The sequence below is a fragment of the Aptenodytes forsteri genome, unplaced genomic scaffold, assembly GCF_000699145.1.
Source record: "Aptenodytes forsteri isolate BGI_AS27 unplaced genomic scaffold, ASM69914v1 Scaffold123, whole genome shotgun sequence".
Taxonomy (NCBI): Eukaryota; Metazoa; Chordata; class Aves; order Sphenisciformes; family Spheniscidae; genus Aptenodytes; species Aptenodytes forsteri.
The window spans coordinates 3,212,586-3,234,585 of NW_008794408.1; the positions used below are offsets into that span (position 1 = coordinate 3,212,586).

Consider the following 22,000-nt stretch of genomic DNA (forward strand, 5'->3'; position numbering starts at 1 on the left):
ATTACTGAGTAGAAGATGCATTTTGTTAGCTTACTGATTTCTCTCCCCTTTGCTCCATTTTGCTCCAAGTTTACTCCATTACCATAAATGCTTGTCACTGGCTATTGAGATTTAAAAAGCTTACTTATAGCTCCCCTCTTTGCTGCAAATGATAGTGAGTTATTACATGGCAAACAAAATCTATCTTTAACATGGTTTTTAATTTTGATTTAAAGAAAGAAAAACATCATGCTTTTTCTTAACCTTTTCCACACTTGTGAACAAAGCCTTACTTTTTTTTTTTGAGAATTTAAAGAAGAAAACTGAATCTAGGCAAAAAGCAAGACCAGATCAGTCATCCACTCCCAAACCACCTTTCCTCTCATACTACTGTTTCAGGATATTACTTTTGTCTCTGTTTCCTATTATCTCTTTTCTCTGGCATCTGATAGTTTTGCATTTAGCCTGACTTTGAGTTTTTTTTCCTTCCTATAGACCTGAAAAGATGGCCAAACTTCCTGTTATTTTAGGAAATCTGGATGTTACAATTGATAATGTGTCAACAGATTTTCCAAGTAAGTATTAATAAACACTGTTAAATGGACATTCAGGCTTTTTCTCTTCAGTTTTTTATTGGTTTTTTATGTATTTTCAGATTATGTTAACTCATCATACATTCCCATGAAACAGTTTGAAAACAGTACCAAGACACTAATAACGTTTGAAATAGAGGAATTTGTACCCTGTATACCAAAACACACTCAGCCTTTCACCATCTACAACAATCATCTTTATGTTTATCCAAAGCACTTGAAATATGACAGTCAAAAGTCTTTTGCAAAGGTGAGTACGGGAAAACTGTACATCCTTCTTTCTTAGGTTTGGTTAAGATTGTTTACATATTATATTTCTGTGATGATCCTTACGATTAAGTGTTGGGTTTTTGTTTTTGAATACTGCTTTAGGCTAGAAATATTGCAGTATGCATTGAGTTCAAAGATTCTGATGAAGAGGATTCTTTGCCTTTAAAGGTTAGTCTTTTGATTTTTGCAACTGATAAAAGAAAATAGTGAACTAGTGAATAGTGAATAGCTAAGTAACACGGTAGTACTAGATTAATTTATCTAGCTTGGCATGGCGGCTTTCTGTCCTCCTTTTGCATTTAGCATAAGAGTAACTCCTAGATGACATGCTTGTTTTTGATATAAAAGATTACTAAAGAACCCTCAGAGCATTTAATTTCTTTATATCAACAAAAATTCCAAGAATAAACTTGTTGCAAACAAGGGTGGCTTATGCCTACTCCACAGGAAAAATTATTTAACTTAAAAACAGTAAAGCTTTAGATCAACTGCAGAGCCAAGCTCTGTATTTGTTTATGAGCTACCACAGTGTGTAAGAGGTGCCCGGAAGAAAAGAAGTAGAAAAAGGTACAGCAATCCTGAGGTGAAATCACAGTGTTAGCTTTACTGCACATCAGGCAGACTACAGATCATGTAATCCTCTGTCTGTGCAAAGGAACCAAGTTAAACACGAGTTAAAATATTTCAAATTCTGGGTGAAACAGATTTTAAGCTGAGAGTGAAAAAGGATTACAGGGGGTTTTTTTGTTCTTTTTTCCTTTATTAGTGTATCTATGGTAGGCCAGGTGGGCCAGTATTTACTAGAAGTGCATTTGCTGCTGTTCTGCATCACCATCAAAATCCAGAGTTTTATGATGAGGTAAGCTACCTTTCTGAGGTAACTTTTACTGGTTTAGGTATTACGTAAGTTTCAAAAATACAAGAAAAGATTTGAGGATTGCAAAGTTCTTGATAATTATTTCAGTTAAATCAGACCTCCCTTTTCACTGTAAGTAAATTTTTTGTAAGTTTTGAGTGTGTGATTCTTGATCTTGCTTCAAATAGCATATAACTGGAATTGCTTTTTAAGTGTGTGACCAGTAAGGCATGTCACTGCTCTAGCTGAAGACTTCTACAAAGGTTGTGATTCTTTGCCTTTCAGATCAAAATAGAATTGCCCACTCAATTACATGAAAAGCACCATTTGTTGTTCACCTTCTACCATGTCAGCTGTGACAATTCAAGCAAAGGGAGTACAAAGAAAAAAGATGTTGTTGAAACACAAGGTAGGTACGCTAATGCTTTACTTTCAGTAATTACTGGGGCGATTTTATGAAGTATGCTTATCTGGTAACCTGTGATTTTTGTGATCCATATAATGCTTTCTAATTACATTATACAGACTGAAAGATTTCATTAAGTATTTCTTTTAATTTAAATGTTTCAAATGTTGTTTTAGAATGTCTATCAAGTTTTTTTCAAACTCAGTGACAATTTATTTGCCTTTTCAATTATTTCTAATTGTTTGAGTTCAAATCATTTGGCCCTTACAGTAACATTTTCTGGTTTATGAATTACATATCAGAAGTGTACAGTAAGACTTTTGTAAGGGTTTATGTAAAGATTCATAAAATTTAAAATTACTTGCCTTTCATGTTCTGTAGTTGGGTATTCTTGGCTTCCTCTAATAAAAGATGGAAGAGTGGTGACCAATGAGCAACACATCCCTGTGTCAGCAAATCTTCCGTCAGGCTATCTTAGTTATCAAGAAGTTGGCGTTGTAAAGGTATGTTATATAAAATTGCTCTAATCTTTAAAAAAAAGATATGGAAAGAGAAGGTTTGGTTGTAATTCCCCAGTCTGATAAGATTTAAGTCATTTTCTAGAAGAAATTTTTTTTCTTCTATAGTTGCAATGGAGTGCTTTGCAAAAGTTAGACATCTGCCTCAGAGGAAACAAACCAACCCAAAGAGAAATGGGAGACAAAACTTATGACCAAATTCTGACTTTTACAAGAATTTGAATCAACCTGTCCTAATATAGGTTTTCATTTAAATTGTTAAGTACTTATTTCTGTTGTTATTATTCAGCTGATGTACATAGGAAATGTTTAAGTTTAATTTTTTGTAATAACAATTAACTAGAAGTTACAGTAATTTTTAAATACATTAAACTATTTTGAGTTTATGAAGATATGCAAATAATCTGAAGTCCTTTACTAAATTTTTTTTAGCATTTCATGCTGTCTCCTTTCAGTAAGTCCTTTATTCCTGACAAAGTCTTCATCTCACATCTTGATTTTTGTGATCTTTATACTTCACTAGCAAAATTTATGGTTGTATTTTTCAAAGCAGAAAGCTTGCAAAATTATGGTAATAAAAATGATACCGAGGAGGATACAAAATGTAAAATGTGATAGGGGATTTGACTAAGAGAATGAAACACAGAGACAAAATTGACTCATTTTGGAGGAAAAGTCCTAAAATCAACAGCAAGAGGTGCTGCTCTCCTCCTATTCTACCACCTTTTCTTTTTTAAACTCTGCTGTAAGCTTTCCAACCATTGACTCCTTCACATCTTTCATCTTTTCACATCATAGGTGTATTCCTTGTGCCTCTGCTGTTAGTCTCTGCTCATGCCCATGGGTAGAAGGTTACGATCAATATGACTAGTTGTAGATCTAGCAGTAAAATCTTTCCCTAACTGGTTGTCAGGATAGTCAGCTGAGCATTCCCATTCTCAGTTCTTTGGAAGTGGGATGGGAAGGAAGCACTGGCTGCTAGCTATCGGTGGCCTATGGTAAGGTTTAAACTGTGTCAGTGTCTGTGGAAATTCTTTTGTTCTTTTTCTCGGAAAACTAGTAGATATCTCTCTCTAGTCACAAGTTTCTTTGCAAAGTTGTAGGGGAAACGTGAGATCTGTGACTTACAGAAAAGCAATTTTGTTAGCCAGTGAGGAAACTACTGTGGGACTTTTAAAAAGCATTTTAAGCTTCATAAATGCTTTTGGTAATATTGCCTGCATAATTTTCCTTTTTTTATGACTTTATTCATTGCACACATTTCTTCAACTTGTTTTTAAAAAAAAAAAAAAGTGTTGTTTGTGGTACTATAAACAAATTGTTTTACTCTAGAATAATGCTACATTATTTTACTTTTCCTCTGCATGTGTGCGTGCAGCATTCTGGTCCTGAAATTAAATGGGTAGATGGAGGCAAACAACTGTTAAAAATATCCACTCATCTGGTGTCAACTGTGTATACGCAGGTGAGTTATAAAATAAAATAAATTAGAGAAAGTTTTATAAATAATGTATGTTTGTTATATGTATATACAATATTTGGGAAAATTCTTAAACTCAATATGCTGATCTCTCTCTTTTTTTTTTTTTTTTTTTTGTCTCTTGGAAACTCTGCATGGTATCTCTCTTTCACATCAGCTGTGAAAAACAGCAGATCTTAAATGGAAGCTATTCAAAATGTGAACCTTTTGTCTAACATGGTCATCTATTCCAATCTGAATTTTCCTGTTAGATGAGAGGTCGTAGTTGTCTGAAAGCTATTTACTGGCATATCTACAAAGCAATGAGTCCTGTTATAGCTGCTCATAAAATACATGTTATGATCAGTTGGGATAGCATACTTAAGGGTAGTTATCTTCTGCATGTCAGTTGGTTTGAAGGAAATATAGGTGGTGTTTTGTATAATTGGTATTCAAAAATCACTGGAAATTTCTTATGTGGGTTAAAAAAGAAATCAGTTACATGTAGACTAAATTAGTTTTCAGAGTAGTGCACTTCAATTATTTTTGAAAATTGCATCTATGGACACATATATGGATTTCTATATATAAATTTTTTCATGTGTTCTGTTTTGGATTATGGATAGTAATGTTAGATATTGTTTAATTTGTTGTTCTTTTTGTCTTTGACAGGACCAGCACTTGCATAATTTTTTTCAGTACTGTCAGAAAACAGAGTCTGGAGCTCGTGCACTAGGAACTGATCTTGTAAAATATCTTAAGGTATAAAATGGTAGTGAGTAACAGATTATATTATTTATTTATTCTCCTGCAAAACCTAGGAGCTTCAGACATTTTCTAGGTCTCATTAATGGAATATGCAGTATAAAAAGAACAAGAAGATACTTCCTGCCCTAGGTAAATTTACAATTGCAATATAAGAGGAAACCATGAGTAAATAATGAGACAGTATTGGTCAGCCTTATAAGTGATAATTTCGAAACACTAATGGCTTATTTTGTCAATATAATCAAATGGAACTGCACATGGGAATGGAAAGGAATGATGACTCTTGATTTTCTAAAATTTTGTTTTGCTTAGGAGGTTCATCATCATGTCTACAGTTCTCTTTCAGGATTAGATGAGTAGAGTGCATGGTTTCCTCACCTCATGGAATGATGACTCTTGATTTTCTAAAATTTTGCTTAGGAGGTCATCATCATCATCATGTCTACAGTTCTCTTTCAGGATTAGATGAGTAGAGTGCATGGTTTCCACAGCAATTTTGTCTTAACCAAGTAGGCCAAATTTTTAATATAAAGCCCAAAATTCAGTCACCTTAAAATCTACATAAGGTATGACAAGTAACGCCTAATTTTCTTAGGCACAACAGAGTTTATTGTTGTAATTGAATACCATCAATTAATAAAACTGGACTGTCTACTCAAGACATTTAAGTAAGAACTTAACTATTGAATGTGGCACACTTCTGAACTGGACTTGTTTTGTGACCTTGTTTATGTCAAAATCATGGCTCTGAATCGTCTTCCTTGCCCCAAGACTTCTGTCATCAACTTTGGTACAAAACAGGACACAGTACGTTAACAGCAGGAAGATGGAATAAGCCTATTTGGAAATAGGTTTTTTTATCATTACCATTTTTTACTGACAGACCTGTTTCTCAGTCTTCTATTTGTCCTTATCATTCTGAAATTTTGCAATCCCAAAACGTGCTGGCAAATCATATGACAATAATACAACCCCTTAGAAGGGATTCTGGCCATGGTAGCTTCACATCAAAAGGGTAAGGCAAAGACCATAGTCTTGTAGCTGAACTTCATCATCCCCCATGGTTACTTAGAATGAGTCACTAGAGATGCCTCTCACTTGGGTTTCTGCTGCTGACATTCTTGTTTTGATATAAGATGTCATTTCTCTGTGTTTTTCACTTGAAGTATCTGTTTCGGGTTCCTTGATAATTTTCGATCTGGAGCCATTCTTATTTCCACTGCTTTCTGCAGCAGTAATTGTACCAAATAGTCCCCAATTAGATGGCACTAGCACTAAGCCTGGTAGTGTTTTGGCTTTAAAAGTCAGCACTCTTGCAGTATCAAGAGGCCCTACTGGAGTTAGAGACAGCTTATGTGCAGAATCCCTCCCTGATACCGCACTTGCAAATCCTCTGTCATTGTGACACTTTTCAAAATATAGAGTCTTTCTAACCGTGTATATGTGGTTTGTGCCCTGAGGAACTCTCTCCAATAGAGACGGAAGAGGAGAGGAACCACTGCTTCAGTGTGTTTCATCTTGCCTTGAGGCCAGGGGCCAAGGGGATTATTCCATCTTTCCCCAAGTAATCCTTCTGGGACATTGCGGCCCTGCTGTCTGAGATTTCTGTTTGAAGAAGAGAACCTCTATACCTCTCACTTCCTACTGTTTGTACTTTTCTGGCAAGGGATTTAAAGTTACTGGTATTCAATTTCCTCCCGTGTTCTATCAAAATACAAAGGAATCATCCAGGTTTTTAGAAGTCCTAGTCATAAAAGGTTTTTTTTCTCATTGATGCAGCTTTGCCTTCTTGTCCTCTGGTTGTGGTTTTGAGATCAGTTGGGACACTGAACCTTTATCATTGGACTTAACCTCTCTTTTTTTCTCTCTGTATAATAAAGGTGGCATGTTCTGTCATCATGAATTAGAGGTCTTAGAATCTGACCTGTGGCTCATTGAAGCTCTTTAATATTGTCAGTATCATTTCCATCACTTTTTTTCAAGGGGTGTAGCTTTCCTGCTACTTGAGGTGCCAGAGAAAATGGCAGATGTTTTCTGGTATTAAGAAGAAGGGAAGGATTGTTGTCCATACTGGACCTCAGGGAATTGAATGTCTATTGATAAGTTCAGGTGAAAAAAAACCAGAATTCGCTCTTTCTGGTGCTGTAATATAAAGCAGTTGGTCTGGGAAACAGTCAGATGTTACACGAAAAGAAACATTATTACTAAAATCTCTGCATACATGACAAGTCTGAATCACTACTATTAAAAAATCAGTTTGCACACCATGGAGAGGCTCTTTACCAGGGTCCTGGCAGCAGTGACTGTTCACGTTATGAGGAATGGAACGACCCTGTACTTTGTGGGCGGTTGGTTGATTCTTACCTCAGGAGCTGAAGCTGTAAACCAACCCTCAGTCAGTTTCTGCCCTGTTTGATTCATCGGGATTCACACTACTTCGAGAAATCCCACTGTTTCTTAAGTTTACCAGAGCTCTACTTGAATCTGATATAATAAAAATCTCTTTCAGGGACTAGCATGGCAATTTCAGATTTATCTTGCCACCCGCTGACCATCAAAAATGACAGTTGGCTGGAATCAAAGGGTTGATGTCTTCTTGATATTCACAACTCTTGTTAGTCTGGTAGAACAAAGTGACCATCAGATATTAAAGTATCATTTTAGGGAAAGCTCAAAAGAACACTTCCTCAGATTACTCCCAAATCACATTATTTACTTCAGTTGTATGTGATGACATATACTGTAATATATTTGGGTAGCTTATTCCTTTGCCTTTAAACACTTAATTTATTTATATTTATATTAATTCCACATTAGCAAAATCTTTAGGTTCAGTGACAAGACCATGTCTTGCCAAAATCCCTGGGACAGAATAATGCAACTGCAGAGCCTCTTTATAACTCTTGCTTGTTGTCAAACACCAGAACGCTCTCACCACACAGTATAAACATGTTCCACACCACTAGATTAACACATCACATTGACTTTATTGCCTCGCTTCATGGTAGCAGAAAACAAATGCTGTTTTCTGTGTCAGCTACAAATTATGGCAATTCTCAATTCTATTGGGCCAAATTCCTGTCTAGCTGGGCCTCACAGGGACCCAAATACTTTTTACTTCTCTTGTGTATTGAGAGCTTGCCTTTTGTGTGTCAGCCTGTACCTATCTGTGCCAGACTTGGCCAGCCTGAGTGCTAAATGTTCTTTAAAAATCAACGTTTCAGTTTGCTGGTGACGGTTTCCTGCAGGTAACGTCTATGCTATAATGGCAATGACACATTTAAATACTTAGGATTTACTTTTCTCCACAAAGCCAGTGTGCTACTGGCAGAGTAGCTTGGGTTACTGAACCTGACAAGCGTTCTCCTGTTCTCTCTTCTTTCTGCTCTTACCCTCCCTAACAGGATTTTGTGTAAGCACCGTCTGATGCTTCTACTTAAAGGTTTTCTGAGACTTACCTGACTCGAGATGTTTGTATGCTCTCCTTCATGTTTTGTGAGCCCAAACATCACTTAGCATCTCATAAGTTGAGGTATCTACTTGTAGTTACCTCCATTGCCGCCTGAGAGATCAAAGGGCACAGCTACTTCTGGCAGTCTAAGTGTAATTGTACACTAAAAGGCATCGGAGGTTGGGTTACAAGTCCACTTCAGAGTCTTACTTAAAACAGCACCTTACCAAAAAATGTCTGCATCCTGGAAAAAAGTCTGAGCTGAAGTTCCATTTGCCTGTTTACCCAATGCTCTGATATTCAAGGCTTATAGAAAAGATGGTGTAGCGTATGACTGCTGTTTCCAAGAAAAATCATGGGTCATGTAGGAAGGAAGACTGTTTTGAGTCCTGAATAGTGTGAACATGCATAGAAGCAAACATTCAAAGACAAGACCGCTATGTAACAGTGAATGGAAATGTTTGAAATGTGTTGTCTGTACGCGTGTTCAGCAAATACACTCTTTTTTTGTCAAACTCCCTCTAACTCCAGGGAATTTTGTGGCATAAAACAATGTAGGATGAAATGCCATACACTGCCTTTTATGTCAGGGTTGTTATGTCTATAATATCTTTTGCATGTGATGGAAAGCAAAGGCATATCATGAAGAAGTTGAGTGGTTAGTAACTCACTGTCTCCAATTTCCAGCATTAGATAGTTAGGGATTTTAGTTCATTCTAGTTTTTAACATATTAGTTTGTTGTGTTGCAGTGACTAGTATAACTAGTATTGCACTTAACACAGGTAAGCAATCTGTATATTTTTGTGGAACTTCTGTTTGCTAAATGTCTGCATTGGTGAATGAAATAGCAAAGTATCACAGAGTGTCAGTGTCAGCTTGCTGTGGTGTACACAGGTAGTCTTTTCATTGAAACATTACCTAGTATGCATTTCAATGGAAAAGTACAAATATTTCTAAAATGCTTTTAATAAAACCTAATTTTTATCCCTAATTTACCTTAATGTAGAAAATATTTTACCAAATACTTATGTTGGAAACTATTCTCAATTGCTTTCTGTGCAGTATTTCAGGTAATTAACACCAAATAGTGCAAGCAGTGTGTGTTTTTGGAAAAAGACCTGCAGTAGATTTTATTGTTTCCGAACTTGTGATTTAAATGCCATTGTTTCAAGGGAGTGACTCTATTACTGCTTTCTTTTAGAGCCTTCATGCTATGGAAGGCCATGTGATGATAGCTTTCCTGCCAACTGTTCTAAACCAGTTGTTTAGAGTTCTCACTAGAGCAACTCAAGAGGAAGTTGCAGTCAATGTGACAAGGTAAAGAATTTTAAGTGCTTCATAGAGTTTAAGTGATGACTAGGTTATCACATAAATCTGTAACTGAGTAGCATTTTTGCTATTGCGATCATAGCTTTCTTTGTAAGCTTACTTGGTTTCCGACTTCTGTTTAGGGTTATTATCCATATTGTTGCTCAGTGTCATGAAGAAGGCTTGGATAGCTACCTGAGATCTTATGTCAAGGTAGGTAAAAAGTAAATTGAATATTTCCTTTTTTTATCTCTCTAAAAAGAGTATATTTAAATTTAGTTGCATCTATTCAATTTCAATTGTTTCATATTATGTCATAGTTTCATATTATATTCTGTTTTTCCTCCCCAAGTATGCTTATAAAGCTGAACCCTATGTTGCTTCTGAATATAAGACAGTACATGAAGAATTGACAAAGTCCATGACAACAATTTTAAAGCCATCTGCTGACTTTCTTACAAGCAACAAGCTACTTAAGGTATATATTGAACTATACTTTTTACTGTATGTTCTTGTCATAACTGAAGAATAGGAACTAATTGTATTGAAATAGTTGTTGAATGCATGTGGCAATTTTACAGAATGTTTTCTTTTCTCTGCAGTATTCATGGTTTTTCTTTGAAGTTCTGATAAAATCAATGGCTCAGCATTTGATAGAAAACTCTAAAGTGAAGGTATGTCAACTTTTGCAAAAAAAAGTGTTATTCTAAAGAGAATTTGTATAGTCTCTTCTTTCTCCAATCACATTTTTATTGCATATTAGAAGAAAAAGTTTTATATATAAATGGCTATGATTTATATATAATATCTTCATTTATAAGAAAGGGAGGAAAAGAGCAAAGCGGCAGGAGAAATCAGTTGAAATATTAGATAGAAAAAACTACAGGGGTAGATTCAACATTACTATAAAAGGATAGAAACCCCTTAAAATCCATACGGTAGAGCAGTCTGTGTAAATCATCAGAGAGACTAGTTAGATTTCTTAATACTAATGGTACAATGAAGCTGGAAGCAACAGATAACACTGTGGACTTTGATGTAAGTACTACCCAAAAATATCTAGGCTATTTCCTAAGCAGTACAGTAGCCGTGATATAAAATGTCCCTGAGAACAGTGAATCATGCAGTCTACAGTCCTTCTCTATGCGATAAGAAGTATCAATATTTAATTCTGTGTTATTTCCTATGCTGGAAAGAGAATGCTAGAATTTTAGAAACAGGCATTTTTCTACCAGCTTGGCCTATAAGCAGTATTTTTCTTACATTGGTGACAGCTTTTTAGTTTACTTACTTCTGTATTAAAACAAGTCTTGAAAGTAAAGTTTCAAATACACAAAATAGTCCCAGCTGAGTAACATACCAGGTTGTTCTGAAATCTTTACCTGTTTTTTCACTGTGTATTTAAAACACAACTGGAAGTCTGAAGTACGTGGGGGAAAGAAAAAAATACTTGGACGATGATCAGGAAAAACACTTTAGAGTGCTACACTTATACTGTTCTGCTGTGGTATGATCAGTAGAGTTTGAGTCCCAGTTCAACTTACTTTAAGTGTCTGGACTTTCCTATTTCAGTAGATCTAATCTTTAAAGAAATTATTGATTCATTTTTCATTTAAGAAGCATGTGAACTCCATGTGATAATTGGTCAAATGACTTTTTCATCATTAGATATTCATGAAAGTAATGTGTTTGATGTCCAAATCCTAGTAACCATCACTTTCTCTTAGAATACTAATACAGAATAAAAATGTTTTCCTGTTCATCTTACTGGTTAGATCTAATCTTTAAAGAAATTATTGATTCATTTTTCATTTAAGAAGCATGTGAACTCCATGTGATAATTGGTCAAATGACTTTTTCATCATTAGATATTCATGAAAGTAATGTGTTTGATGTCCAAATCCTAGTAACCATCACTTTCTCTTAGAATACTAATACAGAATAAAAATGTTTTCCTGTTCATCTTACTGGTTTACTTTTAGTTAGAAGAATTAAATCGCATCACCAGACTGACTGTTACTTAGTAGTAAATTAAAAAAATCTGCCTTAATACAGTATTCAGCTGGACTCATTTTAGCACTAATTACTGATACATGATTTGCAGATTACCATAATAATAGAGAGGAAGAGCATGATTTATGGATTCAAGTTGAACTATGCATTCTACTGAAATAGATCACACAGTAAAGATACCAGGCTTCAGCATTGCACCCTTTGTAGAAATAGAAGGAATTTTTTTTTTTAACAATCTGAATTAAAACAGGAGGAAAATCTGTAACACGTGTAACTATTTTTCCCGCTGCTCTGGAATGCAGGAGGAGCTCAGTCAGTTTGTGAGGCTCCTCATTTAGTAGCAAAATCGATTGTGTATTTTAAGCTTAACTTCCCCCACCTCAGTCTGCCCAGCTATGTTTTATTCTGACTTTCAGTTTCTATGAGTAGATAAAATCTGCAAAGAATAGCTGACTTCATCCTGTTATTCTGCATTTGAAGAGGACCTCAAATTTTTGCGTGTAGCCTCATGAGATGCTAGCTGTTGTGTTGCGTTTTTATATAAGGAAAAGGAGTTGTCTCCATTTAAAATGTCACAAAGAAGAGAGTGATCTCCTTTATGTTACTAAAAAGAAATGATGAAATAGTTTTGTTTTTTAAATAAAATCTCAGCTTTTAATTGGAGCAGTGGTTCTGGAAATTCTGGAACCTTTATTGGCAGATTTTTTTTAAAAACAGCTTAGACAGTTGTCAGGGAAGACGTGTTTTGTGCAAAACCAGCCTGATGAACTCTAATATACGGACATAAACTTTTACCTGGTATTTGTAGTCTGTTTAATCTAGAAATAGGCCTTTAGTTTAAGGGAGTGGGGGGAATTTGAGTATTTACATGGTACTAGTACTACAGCTTTAAGTATCTTCTGAAGTGTGGAAGAAGGCAAGCTTTTACCACTAACAGCCTAGATTGTCTAGGGAAGTGTGACAGCTACCATTTGTTTAGGAGTTTTTAGAATGCAAATATATGCACAGAGGATTTGCTGTGCATGCAGTGCAGTAGTACATCCTTTTGCATTAAAGGTGTCAAACTTCTTGCTGGTTTTAACTGATCAGCTCTTTGGGAATTTTTCAAAATTTCTAGCAAAAAGGAGAGACTTACAACTTTTTCTACCACTAATCAATAGAAATACTGTTAATTCAAACCAAAGTAAGAAAAATATTCAGATGGACTTTTTTCTGTTTCTCTTTTTTTTGCTCTTTCATAGTATCTGTTCAAATAATTCAGGATCTTTAAAATTAAATTTTTATTATTGATTTGATGTTCCTTGAGGAAGGCGTTTGTAAAAAGGAGAGACTTACAACTTTTTCTACCACTAATCAATAGAAATACTGTTAATTCAAACCAAAGTAAGAAACATATTCAGATGGACTTTTTTCTGTTTCTCTTTTTTTTGCTCTTTCATAGTATCTGTTCAAATAATTCAGGATCTTTAAAATTAAATTTTTATTATTGATTTGATGTTCCTTGAGGAAGGCGTTTGTGCTTCTGTTCACTCTGTGAATTGAGTATTTCTTATTTTCTTATTTCGCTATTTTGAGCTTATTATAATCAGTTAAATTAATTGTATTAATTTAATCAATTAAACTGAAATGAAAGTATAATCTTACAAAGCAGAAAACACTGCTGCTTATTTAAAGATGACATTTTCTAGAGAATTCTGGAATTGAATTAGAATTTTATAATTTAAAAATGATGTTGATAAAAACTGAAGGAATTTTTGTTGGTTTCAGTACTTACGTGACAGTACTAGCAGTACTTTTTATTTTACAGTATTCAGCTCTGAGAAGGATACAGTTTTTCTAATTACAGAATGTGGTGCATCTGGGCAAGGTTTTCAAAACATGGTTTGTGTGAAACTTGTATAGCTTGAGGAAGTTTTTTATTGGATTTGGTAGGTGATACTCTGAAAAACAACAACATGCTGTTTGTGCTTGGCTAAACAAAGTTTATATATTTTTTCCTGATTTTAACAAACCTACAGAAGTCCTCACAAGTTTGGAAACAGCATATTGGTTTAAAAAAAACTTCAAAGAAACCACTAACTTGCTGTCATACAAACCCATTTCCTTAATTTAATTATAACTTCCTTACAATAGGATTATATTTTTAAATTGAGATCAGATGGTGGATAAAATAAGTACAGTAGAATATCATCTTTTTTAAAGCAGGGATCTGTGTAAACAAACAAAAACCAAATACAATTTACTTTTCAGAATGACTCAGCCAGTGTCCGTGTTTTTAGTATCCTCTCCCATATGATCTGCATCTCTTGTATAGTATGGTATGCTACCATTGATGAGCATTCACATTACTACTAGTTCTTGATTATTTTTTTATTTTTTTATTACTATTTCTTTCCTCCACAAGTGCTATACTGATTCATTTGCTCAAAGCTAATGTGTCTTTGCTGACCCATGTAATCCTAATAAAAGAATTATATTTGGAGAGCACCAGCACGTACGTCTGAAGAACAAATTCAATTTAACAAGACTTTAATTTTAGGGAAAACAAAGTTGGTAAAGGAACACTGTATCAGTTACAGAAGCCTGAGACTGATTTGATTACCGGGTGTTATGGAAATATGGTGTGAATTGGGGTAGGCATAACCATAACTATTACTCGAAGACCTCCATCTCTTTCATGTCTAAGTGACCTAAGTATCTATAAGAGAAGGCACTGATTATTTTCTTTTTTTAGTAGTAACAACCAGTAGCTGAGACCTAATGGCCTCAGGTTTGCTGTACTTGAAAGATTGAGCAGTTCATTTTGTGATTTACTATGTGCTATGAATGACATGCTGTACAAACTGTGGTCTTCTGAGATCGATTTCTAAGGGTTGTTATGAGTAAGCTTAGGATTTTCATTAAAATGCACCAAAAGATGTAGGCAGGAGACAATTCAGTGTATGTTTATATTTCTGAATATTGGTCTAGGAATTCTGACCTTTCTTTAAGTGATATTTTACATCAACTTGTTGCATCAAATTTTGTCTATTACATGGGATTATATGATCATATAAATTCTGAAAAAGTTTTGTTCTTTTTAAGTAATCTTTCTGCCCTACAAAATTCTTTAGGTAGGCTAAAATTTTATATAATTTCATTTTAATGAATGTTTGCTCTACCTCTTAACAACATAATTGTAAACACGCATTTTGTAGAAGATGGGCTGGAGAAAATACGACCATGGAAAAAGCATGACTCTTTTCAAAGAAAGCACTAATTGCTAGTGGCATTTTATTTATGATTCCAAGTTGCCAGAAAGAAGTAGATAAACCACAAAAATGTGATCTAAATACTGATGGCACTTTTAACTCTGTAAGAGACCCCATTTTATTTCAGAAAATAAGGATTTTTATAGATTTAGTAGCTTCTGTAGCCATAAATCTTTCTAAGATGATAACAGTTCATACAGAAATTTTCTTATGCAGCATTGAAACTACCAAAATGTTGCCACGTTTTTTGTTAGGACTTACATGTATAGTAGCATGCAGTCATTCTACCTGAAGAGGAAAAAAAGCCCAAACCAAACAAAAAACCCCACCCCCAAACCCCTAAGCTTGATACTGGAAAATACCTGTCTGGTTTCTATTGATGTCCCACTCAATAGAGTGTTCTACATGCTAGGTATACTTGTTGTATAGGAGCCCCATCCATTTCAGGTTAATTTTTTGTTTGTTTTTAATAGTATCTTCAAAAGCAACCCCCAAATATGAACTGCCCAATTGTACAAAGGAAACAAATTCTTTTAACATGCACCTTTAGATTCTAGTACTTTGCTGTGTATCACCTTGAACGGCTGTTCTTTCTCATTCTTCCCCTGCAGTAACGTGAAGTAAAGTTCATAGCTTATAAACTACTGGAGTGACATTTTATGATAGACTTTTATTGTTGTCTCCACATTTCATGTTAAAAAACATTTCCACTTTTAGAACTCACGGCATTGTCATCTTCCCTGTTACATGAAAGAAAAAGGAGCAGAACTCACCTCTTGTTTGCATGTATCCTCATTCCTGAACATCACTTCTTGATGTACAAACTCCTTAAATATCAAATAAATTATTTTGCTAGCTTTTTTTCTGTCTTAGTGGGTAAAGTAATAAATGGAACATGCATTCAGATATCTTCTACTTATGAGAGCTGATAAAAAGATGCATTTCTGAGTGCAGCAAAATTATTTCTGTAACAAGAATTTTGTAGTACTTTTAAAAATATTTAATTACTGTCCAGCAAAGACTGAGTTACAAGAATGTCGTAGGACACTGACTGGCATACCCACCAACAGAATTTTTAATTTTTAATTGTTATTTCATCAGTGAGTACTGCTGATATTTATACAGGGATCTTTTTCAACCTTAATATCTATCTTTTAAAAAATATATTTTTTTTTTTTAAATAGAACTAGAGAATTTGGAGCACAGTTCAAACACAAAGGGAGCAAATTGTATAATTGATTTATTCAGGGCCTTGACAATGACTTGTTCTGCCTAGGAATGTTGCATTCAATATAGTTCAAAAAACTATTTAAATAACAAAGTATTCAGAGCACTTGGATGTTTTGATTTTAGTTTTCAGAAAGAAAAGACATGACTGTACAGTTGAAACAGTTTTTGTCAGCGTTCACTTCTTCAGCCTCACACCACCAGTCATTAAGTCCCTTCAGACAAAAGACAGAATCTTTATTAAAGATTGTAAGATGTAGAGAAATAAAAGAGGCTCTGCAGTGCCAAAAAGCTGAAGAGAACTTACTGACCAATACTGGTCAGAATGTACAAAATCATTGATGAAGATAATATAGATGGTGAGTGGAAAGGAGGAAATCGTGAATGTAGAGGAGATCTTTTAAGCTACTTGGCAAACTGCCTAAAAGCAAGGGAAAACTGTTCTGATTGTGGAAACTTAAAAACATGGAGAGTAAGATTCTGAAGCCTGTACGAGCTGAGATTGGAAGCCGCTGATGAGCAAGAGAAAGAAAGAAGCATGGATGAGAATTTCCACAATGGCAAAAGGCAAAGGAGTTGTTAAAAAGATAGTTGCAGAACAGCAAAAACGTTTTTTTTTTTCCCAAGGCAGAAAAGAGATTCTGATAATGCAGTTGCTGTACGTGAACCAGCTGGTGTCTGCTTTGGAGAGGAAGATAGATAGAATTAAAAGATTCCCTTTTATTCTTAGCTTCTGTCGTCAAGTTTATTGTAGTATAGAAAAATATTACTGCATTACACTTACAAACTTTTATATGTGTGTTTTTGTCATCAAAGATGCCTTGCTTGAATTTTAACAACAGATGTTAGTGCATGTTGTAATACTTTCTTTTAACCAAATGCTCTTTTTTCCCCCTCAGTCTAGAAAGTTCAGGAAAATCTTGAATTCAAAGAAAATGTTACTTTAAATGACAAATGAGAAAATTTGAAAACTTTCTTTGTCTCCACTCTCCTGGTCAGGTTATCTATATCTTATCTAAAGTAAATTTTCTGATCTATTTTAATGTTATAAACCATATTAAATATTGTATCTGAATTTTTTTCTAGCTGTTGCGAAACCAGAGATTTTCTGCTTCCTTTCATCATGCAGTTGAAACAGTTGTTAATATGCTAATGCCACACATCACTCAGAAGTACAGAGACAATCCAGAGGCTTCAAAAAATGCAAACCATAGCCTTGCTGCCTTTATAAAAGTAGGTACACAAGCGACTTGGGCTCTGTGGTTACTTTTTCAATAATATTGCTTCTTCATGGATTTTAAAGAATCTTAAAGTGAACTCATGTAAAACTGAATATGGATAATGCTTTTTAAATGTAATTCTATGTCCAAGTTAAAATGTATTGAAGTATAATTTGCATCTTCTGTAATCAAGAAGACATCTGTTCGAAAGTTTGATATATTTTTTAATGTATTTATATTTAATCCAAAATGTGTTTTGATTTTTCTTTTTTTTTTTTTTTTTTTTAAAAATATCATCTCGGTTTACTTTTAATCCAATCCTACAAAAGCTTCATACATTGAGTGGTGTTTTATTTGCATGCATTTTATGTAGACAGTATTTCAGTGTCTTTCCTTTTCCAGCCAATAAGAACCAGTAGGGAGAAAAAAGGATGGGAAATAAAATGGTAGATAAAACTGCTAGTGGCACATTCATTTTCATTTCTGTCAAGATAGAGTTCTTCTCTCCAAACTGCTTTTTATTTGCAATTTGTTTACATTCTGCACTCTAAGGGAAAATTTGGTATTCATATATGTATACATATATTTAGTTTGCTTGTTTTATTATTTTCTATATTCAAACTGAAATACCAGTCATGTTTGGAAAATAAACTTATTAAATACAGAAATATAGCTACTGAGCACTGAGACAGTACTAAATCAATTCTATCTCGGTTTTGCTTGTTTTCCCCAGAGGTGTTTTACTTTCATGGATAGAGGCTTTGTTTTCAAGCAAATCAATAACTACATCAGCTGCTTTGCCCCAGGAGATCCGAAGGTACTCAGTGTTTTTAAACAAACTATTTGTAGGAGTTGCCTCTTCTTGATGCATGTGGATAGAGTAGCGCATTAAGTGTTCAGACTTCTTCCCAGTTACATTAGAAGTCCCTGCACTGTGCCTAGAGCATTTTCTTTTTCCATCAAATCACTTCTTCATATTTTGATTCCCACCTTCAGGTGCAACTTTACCACCCTAGAGTGTGTGTATTGTGAAAGTGGTGGAGTGTGGGGGTGCAACACTAAGCAGAAATTTTAAGCATGAATGTGAGAAAGGCTAAAGTTGGAAGAGTTGATATCTGATAAGTTTCTGTACATTTACTGTAGTGGTGAAAGCATGTACCAGATGTCCAAAGAACAACTTCTGTGGGTCCAAACTTTTCTTACATCAATACATGATATGCTAGTAAACTTAAATAACTTTGGACAATGGGAACACTAAATAGAACTATATCCAGTTGTCAAACATGAATTATGCTGGAATTATTTTATACTGACATATGGAACTTCGACAGGTCTATATCCCTCATACTGCAAGACTGAGAGAAATCACCCATTTGTGTTAGAAAGCTGTTTCTAATGTGTTATTCAAATCACTGCATCAGTTGTTTAATTTATACTTTAAAATTATTTTTGCAGACTCTTTTTGAACTGAAATTTGAATTTCTCCGTGTAGTCTGTAATCATGAGCACTACATACCTTTGAATCTACCAATGCCATTTGGAAAAGGCAGAGTTCAGAGATACCAAGGTAAGTTCTTCTGAAGAAGTGTATGGTATATTTCTTAGATGTCACCTTTTTATTATTAGACATGTAGACTGTGTAACTTCAGGTCTATGAGATGTTGGAAACCTTGAAATTGTTAAATGGAAGCTTAAAGTTGTAATCCTTTTGTTTAAACTTAAAGGAATAGTTTTGGTAGCAATCTATCCAAAGTATCTAGTCATTGAAAGATATGGTAAACTACGTCCTTGACTCTGCCTCCCTTTCCTGCTATGATTATTAAGTTTGGTTTTTTTTCATTAGTTAGCTTTTAATTCACTAGCTGTGGAAGCCTGCAACGCTCCTGTAGGTAGGTGTGCATGTGAGGCTTGGTGTAGTTACTTTTTTTTCATATACCCATTCAGGTTAAAAGGGACTTCAATAGGTCTGTAGTCCAACCTCCTGCTCAGGTCACCTCAGGCCTTCCCTTCTCCAGACGGAACAAGCTCAGTTCCCTCAATTTCTCCTGACAGGGCATGTGCTCCAGCCCTCTAACTACCTTGGTGGTCCTTCACTGAACTCACTCAAGTTAAGATCCTTCTTGTACTAGAAGGCCCAAATACTACACACGCTATTACAGATATGTCTAACAAATGCCACGTAAAGGGGAATAAACACTTCCCTTGATATACTGGCTATGATCCTGTTGATACAGCCCTGTATGCGGTTAGCCTTTATGTTAGCCAGGATGCCATGCTAACTCCTGTTGAAGCTACTGTCCACCTGGACCCCTAGGTGTTTTTCAGCAGAGCTGCTCCCAAGCTAGTCATTCCATAGCTGGTACCATTGCAAGAAGTTCGTCCATCCCAGGTGCAGAATTTTGCATTTGTCCTTGTTGAATTTAATTGACATTTCTGGTGACCCATTCCCGTAAAATCTAGATTCTTCTGAAATGCAGCCCTGCCCTTGAGCATATGGACTGTACCCCATCCGCAAACATGATGAGGGCGCACTCCATCTCCTCTTTCAGGTCATTGATGAAGTAGTATTAAGTAGGATAGAACCTGGGAAACTGCTCTTGTAGCTGGTCACCAAGGAGGGTACAAACCATTAACCATCAACCTTTGAGCCCAATGATCCACCTAGTTGTTTTGCACATTTAGGTGTCTAGTCACCTAGACTGTGATGTCCCGTTTGGATACAATGACCATGTGGACGTACGCAATTCTCCCCTTATCCACAGATGTAGTGAGTTCATTGTAGAAGGCAGGTTAGCCAAGCATGGTTTATCCAGGCTAAACCATATCCTGGCCATTCCCGCTCACACTCTTCTCCTTCACTTGCCAAAAAATGGCTTCCAAGAGGACTTGCTCCATGACTTTTCCAAGGACCAAAGCGAGGCCTGTAGTTATTCTTGCCTTTTTTTGAAGATGTGTGCAATGTCTATCTTCAGTCATTGCAAGGTCCCAATTATGGGAGACCCCTGATCACCATGGCTTAACAAAGGTGATAGTGAGTGGTCTTCCAATGATATTGGCTAACTCTCTCAGTGTTTCATCTGGTGCTGTGGATTTGCATGACTGGAGGTCTCTCAGGAGATCCCTGACCTGATCCTCATCTGCTGCTGATAATTCTCTTTCTTGAAGCTAGTCTCTAGGCTCTTAAGACCTGGGAACCAGGTCTGTGGAGGATAAGGTAATGAAGGTATGGAGTACTTCAGCCTTACCCAAGTCCACTGTCTCTAAACGACTGTGCCCATTCAGCAAATATCCCATATTTTTCTTATTAAGGCTTTTAATGTTAATGTAGTGGTAGAAGCTGTTCTTGTTGCCATTGATGTCCATTACCAGTTTCAGCTGTCACTGAGCTTTGGCTTTCCTGGCACTGTCCCTGCATACTTGATCAATGCTTCTATATTCCTCTTTTGTAGCTTGTTCTTGCTTCCACCTCGTGCATCTTTCTTTTGCACTGGAGCTCAGTCATGAATGCCTGGTTTAGCCCAGCTGGGCTCCTGGTACATCTAGCCTTGTGCCAAAACAAATAGTACGTTAGCTATTGCATTTGTGGCTGTGAAGACGTTATTAATTTCTTCCAGGCATTGAACTATAGCAGACATCAATAAGCAGAGGTGAGGAAGGTGCTTTTACAAGTAACATGTAAACCTGCCTAACATTTATATTTTTGTAGATTAAGTTATTTTTTTCTGAAATATTTATTCAGTAGACTCTGCTGGCTTAGTAATGTTGAGTACAACTAATTAACGCTTTCATCAAGGTCGTAGAACAAGATTTGGGACTAAGAGCTGGACAGCTGCATAGAACTTGTTTCTGTCTCTGGCTTTTTCAGCCTTCGGGAGTGTCTTGGATAATAACACTGCATAAATATTTCCATAGAAAAGGGACTATCAGTTGTTGGTTTAGGGATCCTAAGAAAAGAGCAAAACTAGAGAAAATAGTGTTTCTGATTACACAATAAAGAACAGTGTAAAATGCTGCTCTGTGGTGAACTAGGAGTTCGGTGAGGAAAGACGACCGTTATTAGAAGTGTGTCTGGCTCTGTTTTGCTGTCTCAAGCAAAAGACATCTCGGGTGATGTGGTTGGCTCTTAAGTGAGTTACAAGAAGGCCTGTAGAATGTCTGCGCTGTCTTATCTATGTTTCTTTCTGACTTCATGGATTCCCTTACTGGGAGAGCTCTTTGAAAAATGAAAGTGCTTTGAGATTAGCATGTTTTTTGATTACTGTATTGAACAATGACAGTGAATATGAGAAACTCTTGAACACTTCAGCTGAAATTTTAAACATATACACATTCTAATACATAAGATCTTCAAGCTAAAGTTTCTCTTAAGCTGTCATGTGTTCAGTACATTTTTGTGGTTTAACCTCAGCCGGCAACTGAGCACCACACAGCTGCTTGCTCACTCTCCCCCCCCACAGTGGGGTGGGGGAGAGAATTGGAAGAGTAAAAATGAGAAAACTCGTAGGTTGAGATAAGAACAGTTTAATAATTGAAATAAAATAAAACAATAATAATAACAACAATAATAATAAAAGAATACACAAAGCATGTGATGCACAATGCAATTGCTCACCACCCACCGACTGATGCCCAGCCAGTCCCCGAGCAGCGGCCCCCCCGGCCAGCTTTCCCCCAGTTTAT

General features: G+C 35.6%; 1 protein-coding gene across 1 annotated transcript in view; it reads left to right on the forward strand.

Moving 5' to 3' along the window:
* The window catches only part of DOCK9 (dedicator of cytokinesis 9), a 109,426-nt gene that overhangs the window by 44,149 nt on the left and 43,277 nt on the right, over positions 1–22,000 (forward strand). The window contains 15 exon segments of the mRNA XM_019474302.1: positions 475–554; positions 635–822; positions 945–1,010; positions 1,609–1,701; positions 1,984–2,107; positions 2,486–2,607; positions 4,001–4,087; positions 4,754–4,843; positions 9,503–9,618; positions 9,753–9,822; positions 9,962–10,087; positions 10,212–10,283; positions 17,187–17,333; positions 18,054–18,137; positions 18,776–18,887. Of these exon segments, the coding sequence (XP_019329847.1) occupies positions 475–554; positions 635–822; positions 945–1,010; positions 1,609–1,701; positions 1,984–2,107; positions 2,486–2,607; positions 4,001–4,087; positions 4,754–4,843; positions 9,503–9,618; positions 9,753–9,822; positions 9,962–10,087; positions 10,212–10,283; positions 17,187–17,333; positions 18,054–18,137; positions 18,776–18,887 (1,577 nt within the window).